General features: G+C 36.7%; 1 protein-coding gene across 2 annotated transcripts in view; it reads left to right on the top strand.

Moving 5' to 3' along the window:
• The window catches only part of LOC128234661 (receptor-type tyrosine-protein phosphatase N2-like), a 150350-nt gene that overhangs the window by 110867 nt on the left and 21415 nt on the right, over positions 1-18068 (top strand). For both annotated transcript variants that reach the window (XM_052949047.1, XM_052949038.1), the window contains exons 13-16: positions 3995-4049; positions 4724-4871; positions 12306-12379; positions 13306-13383. In XM_052949047.1, the coding sequence (XP_052805007.1) occupies positions 3995-4049; positions 4724-4871; positions 12306-12379; positions 13306-13383 (355 nt within the window). The remainder of the gene's footprint in view (positions 1-3994; positions 4050-4723; positions 4872-12305; positions 12380-13305; positions 13384-18068) is intronic.

The raw sequence follows: 18068 nt of genomic DNA, 5'->3' as shown, positions 1-18068 counted from the left end.
ATGGTCAATCTGTAAGAGTGCAGCTTTAAACATGAAAGCAATGCTGCGTACAAAAATTTGTGTTCACACTTTGTTTGCTAATGGCAGTGAAGTATTTTTAAATTTTTTGTCACTTAATTTCATGAAGATTGTGGAGGAGGTCATGCAGTTACATATCTTTGTAGAGTTCAAAACAATGGGTCTTTTTTCTGTAGGTTGTTGTCCAATCTGCACATGAGCTGGATATCTGAGCTAAGGGCAGGGTCAACCAACTTGAAATAGTTGTGCACGGCGATGAAATCAAATTGTTTATAGAACATGTTGTACATGATTTGTTTGATCGACTTTCATGTAGCATAATGTTCACAATCATGGATATACGAACATGGAAAATATATCTTCCGCAGATCATTCACTTTACAGTGTGGCCTCGCTGTACTTTGCTACTTTTTCTGTAGACCACTACCATTCACATAGTGAAACAATTTTTAAAAGTCAGACCCTGCAAACAATGTTCATGTAACAAGCAATGAAGAACATGATAAATCTTTCTGTCTTTGTTTAATGTGGCTCGGTGCACATTGTGGATGCTTATTCATGTCTTTTTCTTCTATCTGTACTCATAAAAACTGTCCTTTTAGACTCGTCTGGTGAATTGATGTAGAATGTAACAGCAAGCCATTGGCTTCTATAGCCCTCCAGGGACAACGAGTTAAGAGCCTTGGCAAAAAAGGTATTAACTTAATGATTCTCCGGGGGGTGCCTCATACTTGCCTTATGCTATCTGGCCAGTGATTAGGTAGAAAGTTTAAGAATCTGGCTACACAGTCTCCTCATTGATTTACTCTTCATTTTTTGCCATGTTTCTAATAGTGGATATTTGATATCATGTTTTTATCATTATGGTTGAAAATGTGAGTTAGTTAATTTTAGCTTGGGGACTATCATATTAGTGTCATAAACAGTGCGCCAATTTTCATCCAGATTCGAAGGAGCGTGTTTGTACATAGCAGAGGTTTTCTTGAGTGTCTACTGCTGAAAATCTCTCCAAGGTACAAACTGCTGCATGTACTGAAGAACATTCTATGAAGAAAATCGTTCCCAGAGTTCTTGATAAAAATGTTTCCAAGTCCATTTTATTTGTTTGTAGAATTAAAAAAATCAATTGAAGAGGCTAACAGAAAATGGATAAAACTTATGTGAGAGTGGACACTTGCTAGGTGCTATATTTATCTGTAGGCCAATTTTGTATTTTGATGAAAATGCTACTATTGCTAAAAAAACACAACCAAATTCCCATTGATTTGAAACCCTATTCTTGTGTGGACTTTAATTTTGACAGATAAAACTTGAAGGTCCTGACTTCAGAATAAATTCAAACTATTCTTGACATAAAATGCAATCACTATCAAATTTAATCCAATTCCCTGGCGATGATTATTGTCACTTCAAATTAGTGTTTTTTGGCTTTTAAAACACAAAACCATTTCTCATGAATATTCCATTTTTGCCTATACATGCCCATTTCCCAGAGCCAGAAACGTGCCAGCAGAAATGAGTCAAAAGATGACATTTTTTACCAAGTAAACCTAATTTCTCTAGGCTTCAAGATTCTGAACCTAATACAGGAGGAATACCAGTGCTAAAAGCATTGTTTTTTCTAAATTTAAAAAAAAAAAAGTGGAATATTCTGAAATCTGGAAAAAAAATTGACAGGTTTGAGATGGAAAATTCTTACACAAGAAAAGACATGGGCCATGAATATTAATAATAATAATGTAGTGAAACATTGCGACAGTCCATATATCATTGATAAAACGGATAGTGATGGTTGGCATCGCTCTTTATTCCGAATGAAACTCTTCATCCCGTGGTAATGAATGTAAAATTCTCATGACTTGCCAGACTTATCACTCAATAAATCGGCTCGGCAATTTGTAGTATTTTATCCAATCAGGTTTTCGTGTATAACTTGTTATTCTGTGCACAATCTGCGCGGTGAAAGAATCATATTGATTTAGTCCTCGTAGTTGTTAGAGCGTGACATCAATAATCGCCGAATTGCCTGACAAGACTGGATCCGTCTTTTCAACAAGATACCGAGGGAATTAGTTCCTCGCAGTAAGAAATATATGAGACATGTTCACTTAGTAGAATGTTTATACGTGTAACAGCTGATCCGACAGTGGAAAAGGTCATAAAACATGTAATTGATAATTTAATAAAAAAAAATATATAGCATGCTATATATGTGTTTTACGCCTTGTCTTTATATGGTCATTTTATTATATTAATTTACATATAACCCTCAAAACTTCAGTATGTAAGCTATATTTTTGAGCATTTGTCTTGTGTTCCTGGTATTGTCATTGTTGTCTTATTAGGCCCCACACAAAACTCCAGGTGCCCTGTTGTATAACACTGCCTGTCCGTCCGTCCATCTGTCCGTCTGTCTGTCCATATTTTATGTTTAGTTTTTAATAACTTGAAACAATTGAAGTCTTCAACTCTATATTTTAAAAATAATCTCAATAACAATACATCCTTTCATGACAAGTTATAGATAGGATATATAACTTCAACAGATTTATGGCTCTTTGTAAACTTATTCTAATGAAACTTGAACATCAATTAATAAATGGCAATGCCAAATGTGCTTTGTTCCCAAATTGCCTCCCTTGAAAATGATATATTGAAAATCAGATATGGGTTGATTGCAAAATGTATTTGTACCCATTTGAAGGACCAAAGGGCAAAAACTACTTTGTTTGATTGAAATGTGAACTTGTAAAAATTGCAAGATTTTTTGAATCATTCTTTTCAACATTCATGTTCATTGATTCTCATATCCCCTTTATTAGTCTTCACATAATCATGGCAGGGTATTGTACATAAGAAATTTGTCTTTTATTCAATACAAATTACAAAAAAATTCAGAGGGCATGTTCATTGGTCTTATCACCTTATTTTGCAGAATTTATTTTAAGTAACTGGACTTGACTTAAAACATGCCTTGAAATTGGTCCACCTTGACAAATGTGCAATGCCCTCAAATTGCTCACCCTGACAAATATGCAATGCCCTCAAATTGCTCACCCTGACAAACATGCAATGCTCTCATATTGCTTACCCTGACAGATATGCAATGCCTTCAAATTGCCCCCCCCCTTGTCAAATATTCAATGCCTTCAATATGCTCCCCCCCTGACAAATATACAATGCCTTCAAATTAATCCCCTGACAAATATGCTTGGCCTTCAAATTGCTCCACCTGTCAAAAATGATTTGCCTTTAAATTGCTACCATTGTCAAATATGGTTTGCCATCAAATTGCTACCACTGTCAAATATGCTTGGCCTTCAAATTGCTCCCCCTGTCAAAAATGATTTGCCTTTAAATTGCTACTCCTGTCAAATATGCTTGGCCTTCAAATTGCTACCCCTGTCAAATATGCTTGGTCTTCAAATTGCTACCCGTGTCAAATATGCTTGGTCTTTAAATTGCTACTCCTGTCAAATATGCTTGGTCTTCAAATTGCTACTCCTGTCAAATATGCTTGGCTTTCAAATTGCTTCCCCTGTTAAAAATGATTTGCCTTTAAATTGCTACCATTGTCAAATATGCTTTGCCATCAAATTGTTCCCCCTTTCAAAATATTTTGCCTTCAAATTGCTACCCCTGTTAAATATGCTTGGCCTTCAAATTAGTACCCCTGTCAAATCAACTGTTAAACATGTTTTGTCTATGGATTACCCCCTGTGTCAAATATGCTATGTTCTTGTCAAATAAGTTTTTCTCACATCCTGTAATGACCATAGTTCATATTCATAATCTCTGTACAACTGTGATGAAAATCTTATTTAGCAGCGTTCTATCATTTCTTTTTTCCATAGTAACCAGTTGTTTAGATCACCCCCTTATCCCTTGCTTGCCGTAGATTAGTTCCATTCTTTCTTTTTTTACACATTGTTTTTTTTGTCCCTCCCATATGATAGTTATTTATTTAATATTTCAGGTCAGAGGAGCCAGTCAACTCCAACATGGACATCTCAACCGGTCACATCGTCCTGGTATGACAAACCCATCTTATTTTAGCTTATCTATATTTTGCTGAAAAAGGCCTTGACGTCATCAGCAGATTTGTCATTAAGTCAAGCTTAAGTGTTGGCCATACCTTGAAAAAGATATTGTATACACAGAACTATGATTACTCTTCTCTGGTACGAGTAATTATTGATAACTGACATTACCCTGGTAATAGTAATTAATGAGTTATGCCTCTTGATAACTGACTTAACTCTGGTAAAAGAAATTATGCCCTTTGATAACTGACTTAACTCTGGTAAAAGAAATTATGAATTATGCCCCTTGATAACTGACTTTGCTCTTGATGGAGTAATTAATGAGTTATGCCCCTTGATTTTTCCTATCCACTCACTGTTTGTTTTATGTGTTTGCGCAACAGCTTATTGCCAAAGGAGCCTTTTGAAATAGCTTCATAGTAACAAGTATGCTTCTCTGTAACTTTGAATGTTAAGGTCATAATAAAAATGACCTCATTTCGATATTATTTGTGACAGATCATGATTAACCTTTCTTATCTGTAGATAAATACGCACATTCACATTCAAATACATCATAATGGGCCTGAAGTTATTCATTCATTTTCATAATGAAATTGTTAGAGAATAAAATAGTATTCCTGAATGTTTTCATTTACCATTCCCATTCTCTCACACCATAGTCTTACATGGAGGATCACCTGAAGAACCGGGACCGTCTTGACCGGGAATGGGAGGCCATGTGCGCTTACGAGGCTGACCCATGCTCCGCCGCCGTGGCCATGGAAACCACAAATGCCAGGAAGAACAGATATGCTGATGTACTGCCCTGTGAGTAGATTTCTGTGTTCGTTTCTCACCCAGATGTTAATATTTTGTGTATCAATGTTTTTAGTTAAATTCTTTAAACCAAGACTAGTGCAGCTTGTTGAATGTCAATAAATGATTGGCCTTTGATAAGTCACACCCGCCCTAGAGGCTGTGGGCAAGGTACAGGTACATAACCGATTATGGGTTCATTGGCAGGGTACATGTTACATTGTACCATGTTTGGGGGTGTTTCATCTGTTTTGCTTATACATTAACTCCCATATCAGAATGGTAGCATGAAAGTGGATATTCACGTATACCGCATTCAAGTTATTGAATGTTGTCTCAAAATGGATTCTTCACTCACTGCCCACATGATGGAAATTGCATGTATACCCTCTCACTGAAGCACTGGTTTACAGTTTTAATATCTCTGGTTTTGGTTGCAGTTATTATTACTTTAAATATAGGTGCATAATACTGAGGTAACAGTCTATCATATTTTCCAAGTCCTTATAAAGGTATTGTTGAAGAATAAAAACCTCCATATGAGAACTTTGCATGCTGTCTTGAGACAGTAAACATTCCTATGTCTGTAGACACTGGGTGCAGGTGTTTTATGGCTTTAATATAATACCCTGTATAGGTTTTCCTTTCGTAATAATCTATTTATCTAGGAGAAAAATGTCTCAAAGAATTTACATTTATCACCTACCATGTAAGTTGTATTAAGCAAGCGCCGGTGCTTGGCAATGACTAACTATGGGACAGTATACTACTATGAAGCTAGCGCTGGTGCTTTGAAAAGACTAACAGTGACGGTATCCTACTATGAAGCTAGCGCTGGTGCTTGGCAATTACTAATTACGATAGTATGCTACTATGAAGCAGGCGCTGGTCACTTGTTGCAGTCACACAGAATGGTTAGTGAATCATACTACTCCGGATCAGACTTGCCATATTCAATATAATTTATATCCTTATCCTAGGACACGCCTTAATTTGTTTCCGTTCAGTCTATTGGCCAGATATTTTTACCCTCCAATCAATGTGCTTTGATTCTACTCTTAAACTTAAGTCAAATCTAAGGTGGTTATTGAATACAGCCCCCAGAGGGTCCCAGTTTTCATCTCACTTATATTACTTTCTGATCATAGCAATGTAAATAAACCTTCACTTCACTTATTCGTCATTGCGACATAAAAATGATCTTTCCTTTAGTTAAGCACTAGTCACACTAGCATTGCCAATGAGATACGGTCTCTTACGCTAAAAAATGACATTCAGAGGCTTCTGAAAGGTTTGCTGATGTCACTGCAAGTTTTCAGAGTGGTCAAAGAGAGTACAAGACTGGTGCTTCGTCAGCGACTGGTTGCTGATTGGTTTCCAGTTTGCAGTATGTCACTGTCTATAAAAAAGTCCTGTCTGTGCATTACAGCATCATATTGTCACAACTATACAAAGTTTATATCAACAATTCTAATCTCATTAGTTATTTCCACCTTTATTGTGCTGTGTTAAGGCAAGAAAACAAAAAAATGTTCACCATCATTGCAGCAGCTTCAGAAAGACATGCACAGCAACTGCAACTCTCATTAATATGCATAATATAACATTTTGATTAATGATAGATCAACAACTAGTCACCCACTTGGTCCCATTTAGTTGCAACTAGTCAGGGATCGGTCTCAATCAGAAAAAAATCAAGCCTACTTGTATACATTGTAGCTCTGTATATTCAGTGAACAGTTGCCGATCAATGAGGAGTTGCAAACCTAGCCCTGAATGATTGGCAATCAAACCCTAATTTCATACAAGGGCAAAGTGGTTGCACTGGTCGCAGCCATCACCAGTCTGTTGCTTATGAAATCAGTCCCAATGAGGTTGTGTTGTGCTCGCAATGTTGCCGTGACTGGGGCTTTACTTGTTTGCTATTAATTGCGATCAAATATATCTCCCTCCACTTCTGTTTCTTAATTGTTGGTCATTATGTCATAAAGTCTATCTTCCATGCACTTATGTCAATTGTTGGTCATTGTGTCATAAAGTAGTTCTTCCCTTCACAAGAAAGGTTGGTTTTTATTGCTGCATTTACCAAACTTTGTTGGTATATGTTTGGAACAGTCGATGAATAGTCGCTATATGCCACCGTTACATGATCTTGACTCTGATCACACTGTTATACATTGGGTTCTATAAACTTTTCCGACCTGGGAAAATCGCACTGACAGGAATGATTGTTTGCTCAATTTCTTTTTTAATTCCGAAAAAAGTGTCAAGTGTTGTGAATCATTACAAAGGTTATGGATAGGGCTTTTCAAAAATGTACAGAATGTTTAGATTCCGATGGTGGTGAAAAAGACAACCGAGATCAAAAGTGACTTACCCGATTTTGGGCACGTCCGGAGTGCCGGTCCTTTCTCTTTTGATAATATAAGTGACCAGGTCTTTGTCTGAAATTGTTGTTTTTTGTCAGTTTTTGGTCATATAATGACTAAATATATCATTTTTGACCAAACACTGAGTCAAATTCCTGTGATTGTGTCATAAAGTAGTTCTTCCCTTCCTTTATGTTTCTTGTTGGTCATTGTGTCATAAAGTAGTTCCTCCAATCACTATGTTACTTGTCAGTAATTGTGTCATAAAGTAGTTCCTCCCATCACTTATGTTACTTGTTGCTCATTGTGTCATAAAGAAGTTCCTCCCATAACCTACATGTATGTTACTTGTTGGTAATTGTGTCATAAAGTAGTTCCCCCCATCACTTATGTTACTTGTTGCTCATTGTGTCATAAAGTAGTTCCTCCCTTCACTTATGTTTCTTGTTGATTATTTTTTCATACTGTAAATTATTGTGTATATTACACACTTCTCTCCCCCCATTCCTCCCACTGTTTTAATATGATGTTGTTTTTTTAAGTTCTTACCTGTTCTCCTTTTGGTCTGCATTGGCAAAAATCGCTCACTGAACAATTTTAGCAAACACAGACCGTACATGCGCTGGTGGACACATAGTATATATACAAAAGGGATCCAACTGGTTCAGTTTTAAAATATTAGGACAGCATGCACATAGAGTACCGGCCTAAGTGCAATCACTCCAAATAAAATGTGTAGTAAGTTGGCATAACCAAAGGGGCATCCTTTGGTTGGCTCAGTTGACATTTTTCCATGCAGTGCTAAGTGTTGGTGTTTGGTGAAGAAAATTGTTCAACTACCAATCTTAATAGACAATTAGAAACACTAATAGACAGAACAGAAACTTTTAGGGTTCCATTAGTAAACAATTATGTCCATGTACTAATTGTCTGGAACAGAATCAAAGCTTTTATGGTGGTGTATGATGTATTCAAGATAACATCACATAGCTGCTTGGTAAATATACTCTGTCAAGAAAATGCAATTAAAAGAAAATCAAATTGATATTGGTATTTTACTATTTGCCCAAGAGCTTCATAACATTAGTAGAATTGTCAATGAACTATTTTAAAAGCTTAGGTTGTTATTAAGTGTTTCTCCGTACACGTTGAAATTACCTTTTAAAAAGTGTATGGAACTTTAGGAGTCTCTTAATTATCTTTTAATTAGTCTATGTATAATAAGGTTGGAAAAACACTTTAAAATGCCCAGTATCATTTTTATTGAAATCTCACATGCTTAGCTCTGAAAAGGGTTCAATTAAAGGAAGGAATTTGCTACCTTCCTAATGCCTGTAATAATTATTTGCTTCCATTTAAACAACAAGCTAAATCTGGACACTTATAAAAGGACTCTTAAAATTTTCTCGAAAAATTGACAATTTCGTGATAACTATCTTTTTTCCTTGTTATTTTTTTAAACCAGTTTGATTTCTGAGCAAAAAAACACAACTGTAACTGTTATCAAGAGTCGTTGAACTAAAATCCCAGTGTAAGAATCATGCTACCATGCTTAATGTGGAATATCATTTTTCAACCAAAGATTAAAAAGGATTAGGTTGGTTGGGTGATTTGTCAAAAAGATCAATGCTGATTTATAACCCTTGATGTTCCCAGGGATTTAAATAGTTTGCAAGCTACCAGAATGCTCACAGCCTTAGTGTAAGAAGGCCACAGTGTGAGAATGGCCAAGGTGTAAAAAAGGACACTGTGTTAGAGAGGCCAAGGTGTAAGAAAGGCCACTGTGTCAGAAAGGCCAAGGTGTAAGAAAGGCCACTGTGTCAGAGAGGCCAAGGTGTAAGAAAGGACACTGTGTCAGAAAGGCCAAGGTGTAAGAAAGGACACTGTGTCAGAAAGGCCAAGGTGTAAGAAAGGCCACTGTGTCAGAAAGGCCAAGGTGTAAGAAAGGCCACTGTGTCAGAGAGGCCAAGGTGTAAGAAAGGACACTGTGTCAGAAAGGCCAAGGTGTAAGAAAGGCCACTGTGTCAGAAAGGCCAAGGTGTAAGAAAGGCCACTGTGTCAGAGAGGCCAAGGTGTAAGAAAGGACACTGTGTCAGAAAGGCCAAGGTGTCAGAAAGGCCACTGTGTCAGAAAGGCCAAGGTGTAAGAAAGGCCACTGTGTCAGAAAGGCCAAGGTGTAAGAAAGGCCACTGTGTCAGAAAGGCTATGGTGTCAGAAAGGCTATGGTGTCAGAAAGGCTATGGTGTCAGAAAGGCCATGGTGTCAGAAAGGCCATTGTGTCAGAAAGGCCATTGTGTCAGAAAGGCTATGGTGTCAGAAAGGCCATTGTGTCAGAAAGGCCATGGTGTCAGAAAGGCTATGGTGTCAGAAAGGCTATGGTGTCAGAAAGGCCATGGTGTCAGAAAGGCCAAGGTGTCAGAAAGGCCATGGTGTGAGTAGGTTAAAGGAAAATAGAACACAAATATTTCTGATTTCTTCAATGCTAAAGATGTAAAAATAAGTATACTCCCCTTAATTCAAGGAGTTCATCAATAATGTGTCTCCAATGTGCAAATCTGTTCTCTCACATGATTTTTCTGGAAAGAAATATCTCTAAATCTTGTCAAGTCTTAAAATTGCAATTAAGAGCACAAAGTCGTGAAGTCCATAATACCATGAATATGGGCTGCAGACATGCCCCCCACTGGAGCGCTAATCCTCAATTGCTTGGGCAGAATTGTGAGGAATCGCTTGATTCCATATACAGTGCCAGTTCACCATGAAATGCAAATCCGATGAAGGAGAATCGGGCAATATTCCCATGAAAATCTTCCTTTCTCTTCTTAACACTTGATACCAGCTTAGAGTCTTTAAATCAATTGCTTTTTTCATGCTGCGTTAGAATTTTTCTTTGTGCGTAACTCCTGATGTGCATCTCTCTAAAAGTTTCATGGTACAAATATGGTGATATTTGGCAATACACAAAGAAAATCTATTTATCTCTTAATTACATTGTTTTAAAAAGGTTCGAAACAAAATTAATGAGATACTTACAGCACAGTTAAACCTCTGCTTATTGGTTACCATTCTGAGAATTAATGAAACAAAGAAAACCAATATGATACAATAAACTTTATAATGATGTGGACCCTTAATGGTTCATTTGTTTTTGGGACCCAGCTCATTTGATACTTGTAAACCCAGACACCACGGATGTTAGGCCCATCCATCACGCTGTCAATAAAAAGAACATGGAATTAGTGTCCCATTAGTATCATGCCTGGTAATTTGGTACTTTGTGAGAATTTTGTCACTAAGACGAAATAATTATACTGAGTGAATAATTAGGGTATTATATCTATAAAATTGATATTTTTATTCCGTGACAAAATTTTACAGCGTTAATGATGTATTAATTACTAATGAAAGATTTGTTTTTAATTCAGGTACTAAATTATATTTCTGCTAGATTCTCATTAGCAACAAATAGATCAACATTTTATCAAAGGAAGGTGGATGGATTTCATCTTAAAGCTGCCCTCTCACAGATTGAATGTTTTGACAATTCTTTTTTGTATTTGAACGAGCCAATTTTTGCGAAAATCCATGGAAACCAGTTATATGAGACCGCTGACAAAATTTAGATTGTAGATTTTTTTTATTTAAGTTCAAAAATTGATGTTCTATGCATTTTTCTTAAACCGTTAGTAACTATAAAACATTAATTTTTGAACGGAAATAGGAAAATCTGCCATCAGATGTCTTGTCGGCAATCTTATATCATTTGTTTGCAGATATTTAAGCAAAAATTTGCTCTTTCCAAGACAAGAAATAAAGAAGATGTAAAAATGGTATATCTGTGAGACTGCAGCTTTAAACCAGGCAAACTCCTGTGAATTCATTTACATTACCAAATTGCTAACAGGGGCAGATCTTATGTTAAAGGGACGCAAAATCACATAGAACGAAAAATAAAGGCTCCAAGTTATAGTTATTGTTAATTCTTGGTTTCCTTAATTCGGCATAAGGCAAGGGCAACCAGCCTTCATGAACATACTTTGAATAACCCACTTTATAAAATCAATTAATGACTAAATGGAAATTTGGCGGTTGTTTTTCATCAAAATCTTTCTTAATAGTTAAATGTGAATCCTACGAGTGATTTCAATAGCAGAGGCATGAGCGTGAACACTAACTGGAATGAGGGGACTTCCCCTTACAAATGTCTTACATGGTGCGTTTTGGTTTATTCCATGTATATTGTCCCACTATATAGCCTTCCTGGGGGGGGGGGGGGGGGGGAGATCTGTGCCTCACCGGGATCTGCTATATAGAGAGTGCCCCACTGGGATCTGCTATGTCTAGTGTACACTTGTTTCTTTTGTGAGCCCTTTTTGTAAGTAAATTCATGTCTTTGAAGATCCTTATATTTGTATCACAGAAACAAAGTACTGCAATAGATATCTACTGCCGACAGTTAGAAACATGTAATTCAGTCTCCTAAATGCTTGTTTGTGTCACCTTGCTAGTCTCCCTGGATTCTGCTGGGATATAAGCAACAAATTATAAACTGTTACCTAGGTTCCTGCTGTCATAAAAGAGTGCCAGGATCACCATGTTTTATGGAACTTTTGGTAATGTAATGTATGTCGATGATAATTTCCTAAAATGCTGTGTTAAAATGCAGTCCAAATGTTCAGGCCTAGTGGGTTCTAGTACTATTGATAAAATGGGATTGTTCTTGCTTGGCACCATGTAAATGCCAACTCCTTTTCTCAAACTGTGTTGAATTTTTTTTTTCTTTTTCAAATTTTATTGTAACTTGTAACATACAGAAATACAATATTTCCTGACTAGCTCCTCACTTGTCAGGAAGGAATGTCAGGTTTGACTCCCGGCCAACATGTAAGTGAATGTAAAATTGGTTAGTGGTCACCAAGCCTGGTTTTAGTGGTATTCATGTTCATCCTAGCACATGCGCTTTTTCCTGCGTATGATCAAGTCAATGTGTGTTAATAACCCTTAGTTGTTCTAACATGTTTCACAATCATTGTAAAATAAATGAATATAAACAATTTTATTTTTTTCCATATTTCAGATGACCATTCTCGTGTTGTCCTGACGACCAACACCAACGTCTCTGGATCAGACTACATCAACGCTAGCACTATTGTAAGCATTATTAATTAACATCACTTGAATTATCAAACCAGCATGACACACTGTTTCTATGTTCTATACAAGGTCTGTAACTGTGCAGTGATTTTGTAGAATTTGGAAATGACTTCTTTTTAGCATACAAGCTTTTCTTTATGCCCATATTGTCATATCAGACATGAAACATAAGACACCCATGTAATGTGGATTATTTGAAAGTTGTTCATGTTAAAGTCAAGGGAGATAATCTGTCAAGGGAGGTAATCTTAAAAAACTATAATAAACTATTCTTTTCTCTGTTTGTGAACTTGCTGATATATTTGTCTGAAAAGTTCAGAGGAACGGGAAGTTATGTAAATCCTTTTACTAAAGTATTTGAACAGTTCTTCAAGGTAGATCAGAAAAGGAATAATTTCATTTTGTTCTTGGTATACAAGTGTCAAAACCTCATTTTGAAATTTTAGAAATGGAATGGGAGGTGTTTTTTTTAAACCTCTTGTATGACAAATAATTTTTGATAACCAAATTTGTATAACAAAATATATAAACAATCTAATTATTTATTTTCCCGTGACAGCAATAAGTCTGTTCCTAATTGATAATATATTCTGTTGATTGGTTTAAGTTTTGGAGGTCCCTAACTCTTAACATTTTTTTGGTTTTGGCTAAATTTGTAAAATTTTAAATGCAATGCCATTATTAAGTCTTTGTCAAATAACTCTCAATTTATCACAAGGTTAAAACTCGGAACCTGGTCCGTTCGTCAAAAGTCCCTAATATTAAAAACCCAGTGAAATTTATCCAGTCTACAGAAAAGAGGACTTTTTAAAGCTGTTAAATTTCTTAAAACTTCGCAGGATTTTAAAAGTATCATAAAAAAATATGTTAGATTTTTTTACCATGCCATTTTGTTTGATACATTTGTTTTAATGTTTTTACAGACTGACCATGACCCACGCAACCCTGCATACATTGCTACCCAGGGGCCCCTTCCCCACACCGTGGCAGACTTCTGGCAGGTAATGTGTACATGTATATTAAACAATAGAGTGAGTTTAATGCAGTGTAATGAACCACCGCAACCCCAAGTACATACTCAGGTGCCCCTATCCAACACTGTGGCAGACGCAACCCCAAGTACATACTCAGGTGCCCCTATCCAACACTGTGGCAGACGCAACCCCAAGTACATACTCAGGTGCCCCTATCCAACACTGTGGCAGACGCAACCCCAAGTACATACTCAGGTGCCCCTATCCAACACTGTGGCAGACGCAACCCCAAGTACATACTCAGGTGCCCCTATCCAACACTGTGGCAGAGCAACCCCAAGTACATACTCAGGTGCCCCTATCCAACACTGTGGCAGACGCAACCCCAAGTACATACTCAGGTGCCCCTATCCAACACTGTGGCAGACGCAACCCCAAGTACATACTCAGGTGCCCCTATCCAACACTGTGGCAGACGCAACCCCAAGTACATACTCAGGTGCCCCTATCCAACACTGTGGCAGACGCAACCCCAAGTACATACTCAGGTGCCCCTATCCAACACTGTGGCAGACGCAACCCCAAGTACATACTCAGGTGCCCCTATCCAACACTGTGGCAGATGTTTGCCTATTTATTGAGAGACACCAAGGTTAGTTTATCACTACCAAATGTTCTAGTCCTTATTATTAGTCCCGCAGTTGCCTAATATTCAAAATTGTTTCAAAGTTTCCTTTAATTTCCAGTTAATGTGATATTGGTGTTTAAATTGTACCTAAGACAAATGAAGTTAGAAGGGGGTTAATTGGAGTCATCCTGTAGTCTGTTGGTCAGTTGGTTGGTTGGTCTGTTCCAATTTTGCTTGTCCGGAGCGTAACTTGAAAACTCTATTGTAGCATATTACAGAGTCAATGCCCTTAATGTGGTGGGGGTTTTGTTGTCAAAACTTTTGCCAAGACTATAACTTGAAAACCACGGGATGGTATTCATTGAAACTTCATACAATGGATAGGTACAATGAGAGGAAGTGCTGCGAACTAAACCATTTAAATAAAGCCAAGTACAGAGTTATTGTTACTTTTTCCTTGTCCAGGGTATAACTGGGAACACACTGTATGGAATGGAATTAAACTTCATACAATGATAGAACTTAGTGAGAGGAAGTGCAGTGGACAAGAACCATAACTCTAGTTAAGCTAATTACAGAGTTATTACCCTTGCTATGAAATTGTATTGTTGTATCTAGTGTTTAATGGAAACTACAGGGACTTTAAGACTATAAATCTTCTTGTAATAGTTATTGTTAATTTTTGATTTACTAAACCATTAGATTGGCGTAAGTCAGACACCATTGGCACATCCAGCAATCCCTGAAGCAACCCAAGTGGCTGAAACATGAGCCTAAACAGTTGCAGTAAAAGTTATTTTCAAAATGTTTATTTTTACAAAATCAATGTTCATTCAAATTCTTATATGTTGATATTTGTTTCCTTATTAATTGTGGGTATTAGAAACCATTCAAATACAATAATGATGTAGGTATTTCATCACTGGAGTTATTTGTTCCTATTCATGTGACAGGTGGACATTTCTAATATGTTCATATCATGTGACAAATTAGCAGCAGATGCACCAACATTATGTATTAGATCATATATTGTGCAGACGTCATCAATGGTCGCACTGCAGAAGAGTATTAACACTAAATTAGGAGCAGATAAAAGTATGTAAAAAGGTTGCAGAATATGGCAGACTATATGGTTTTAGATTGCACAATAACGGGCAAGAATGAATGTGTCTAGAAATTAATAGGAAACGAAGCTCTTAAATTCTGACATCTGTTAATTCATTGGTATATAAATTTAATAGCTTTTTTTGGTTTACAGTTCATAACTTCATAATATAAAGGCTTGTACAGAAAACTGCCATCCTATTGCCGTTATTAAGCTTCAAGTATGCAGAAAATTGCATTTTTCTTGAATTTAAATGCTTGTCTGTTGTTGTTTTCTGGTGGCTTTGAATGTATTTTTTTTAAATTTTCTCAGACATAACTTGAGAAACCTGGTGAATATTCTCATAACTATGTTAAAAAGGGACTCCCTAATGTCTTTGGACTAAATAATGAGTTTTCCTGGTAATGCAATTTTACGCACTTTCTTCATGATAAAATAATCTATAAAAGTGCATTTTACAAACCATGAAATAGTCCTTTATAGGCAACCAGCTCTATTTTGAATAATGTCATTTTTTTATCTATGTCACAGAAATGTATAAAAAATGAAATCAAATAAAATTCTTGGGCCAAATCCCACCTATATAATAAGTGTAGGAATCGGGTATTCATTTTCTGGCTATGATCAAAGGGTCCCATTTTTAAATGCATTTTGTAATCTTGTTCACACAGTTTATATAGTATTTCAATTCTAAAAATAAAACTGGGCATTCCTTACAGAGTTAAACTTTTTAGAATGTGTTTCATTTTTGTCTCTTTATTTTGTAATTTTCAGCACTTCAGCACTGATTAAGAATGTACATGCAGTACAAGTATAGACGTTTTTTATGCTTGGCTGCCTTTTACTGTGCAAACTGTTTAATCTTGCACTTTTCCCGATTAGAGTTAAAACATTTTCTATTCTTTCCTTATATTGTAAGCTGTCTCTGGCAAGAAGTTAACTGCATTGATCTCAGCTTACCAAACCAGTACCCTCAGGACACCAAAGACAACCAAATGACTCACTCTCGTTAATTGTCACTGTGTCTGTGAAGGGCAGGGATTTGGTGTAGGGTTGTGATGTTGGGGGAGTTTCGTCATGTGATATTCCCCCAAGGACTTTGTCTACATTTTTCCTCTGTAATTTTTTTCTGCTGGGGAAACAATCAAGTTATAAAAGTTACTTTGTATAAATTGAGGGCATTATGTTACTGGCACAGATTCAAGAACAAAAATTGTATCTTTACTTAGAGTGATGATGGTGAGGTTTATAAACACCATACTTGTACAATCCTGACCTATGATAGAAATGACCAGTTAAAGGGTAGGTCTTCTTCCTTTAAGAAAACAATGGTGGAAACATTTAACAGGTTTTGGGTAATCAGTTTTGGACTACTATATGATGTAATGCCAAGTTGATAGACAAAATAATGGTTTAAACAAAGGAGCATTGCATAAATTATGAACAATCTATAAGAGATGCTATGGTTTCCCAGCAATGTTTTAATCTGAAGCAGATGGATTGTATGTAGTTTTCCATTGCTGATTGTTTGTATGAGTCCATTGCAAAGTGATAATTGCAATCGTTCTGGTTGATCAATTGTATTACAGATAGTGCTAATGGTTTTGTTGCAGCAAAGTTTAAGGCAGGTCTGTTAACTTGCATAATACTGGTTTCAGAGCATTTTTAAGGGTGGTTAATTGTATTGCAGATGGTATGGGAGCACTATTTAAGGGTGGTTAATTGTATTGCAGATGGTATGGGAGCACTATTTAAGGGTGGTTAATTGTATTGCAGATGGTATGGGAGCACTATTTAAGGGTGGTTAATTGTATTGCAGGTGGTATGGGAACACTATTTAAGGATGGTTAATTGTATTGCAGATGGTATGGGAGCACTATTTATGGATGGTTAATTGTATTGCAGATGGTATGGGAGCACTATTTATGGATGGTTAATTGTATTGCAGATGGTATGGGAGCACTATTTATGGGTGGTTAATTGTATTGCAGATGGTATGGGAGCACTATTTATGGATGGTTAATTGTATTGCAGATGGTATGGGAGCACTATTTATGGATGGTTAATTGTATTGCAGATGGTATGGGAGCACTATTTATGGGTGGTTAATTGTATTGCAGATGGTATGGGAGCACTATTTATGGGTGGTTAATTGTATTGCAGGTGGAATGGGAGCACTATTTAAGGGCGGTTAATTGTATTGCAGGTGGAATGGGAGCACTATTTAAGGGCGGTTAATTGTATTGCAGGTGGTAAGGGAGCACTATTTAAGGGCGGTTAATTGTATTGCAGATGGTAAGGGAGCACTATTTAAGGGTGGTTAATTGTATTGCAGATGGTATGGGAGCACTATTTAAGGGTGGTTAATTGTATTGCAGATGGTATGGGAGCACTATTTAAGGGTGGTTAATTGTATTGCAGATGGTAAGGGAGCACTATTTAAGGGTGGTTAATTGTATTGCAGATGGTAAGGGAGCACTATTTAAGGGTGGTTAATTGTATTGCAGATGGTAAGGGAGCACTATTTAAGGGTGGTTAATTGTATTGCAGATGGTAAGGGAGCACTACTTAAGGGTGGTTAATTGTATTGCAGATGGTATGGGAGCACTACTTAAGGGTGGTTAATTGTATTGCAGATGGTTAGGGAGCACTACTTAAGGGTGGTTAATTGTATTGCAGATGGAATGGGAGCACTACTTAAGGGTGGTTAATTGTATTGCAGGTGGTAAGGGAGCACTACTTAAGGGTGGTTAATTGTATTGCAGATGGTAAGGGAGCACTATTTAAGGGTGGTTATTTGTATTGCAGGTGGTATGGGAGCACTATTTAAGGATGGTTAATTGTATTGCAGATGGTATTGGAGCACTATTTAAGGATGGTTAATTGTATTGCAGATGGTATTGGAGCACTATTTAAGGATGGTTAATTGTATTGCAGATGGAATGGGAGCACTATTTAAGGGTGGTTAATTGTATTGCA

This window comes from Mya arenaria, chromosome 1 (assembly GCF_026914265.1).
Source record: "Mya arenaria isolate MELC-2E11 chromosome 1, ASM2691426v1".
Lineage (NCBI taxonomy): Eukaryota > Metazoa > Mollusca > Bivalvia > Myida > Myidae > Mya > Mya arenaria.
This window is presented reverse-complemented; position numbering and strand designations above follow the sequence as displayed.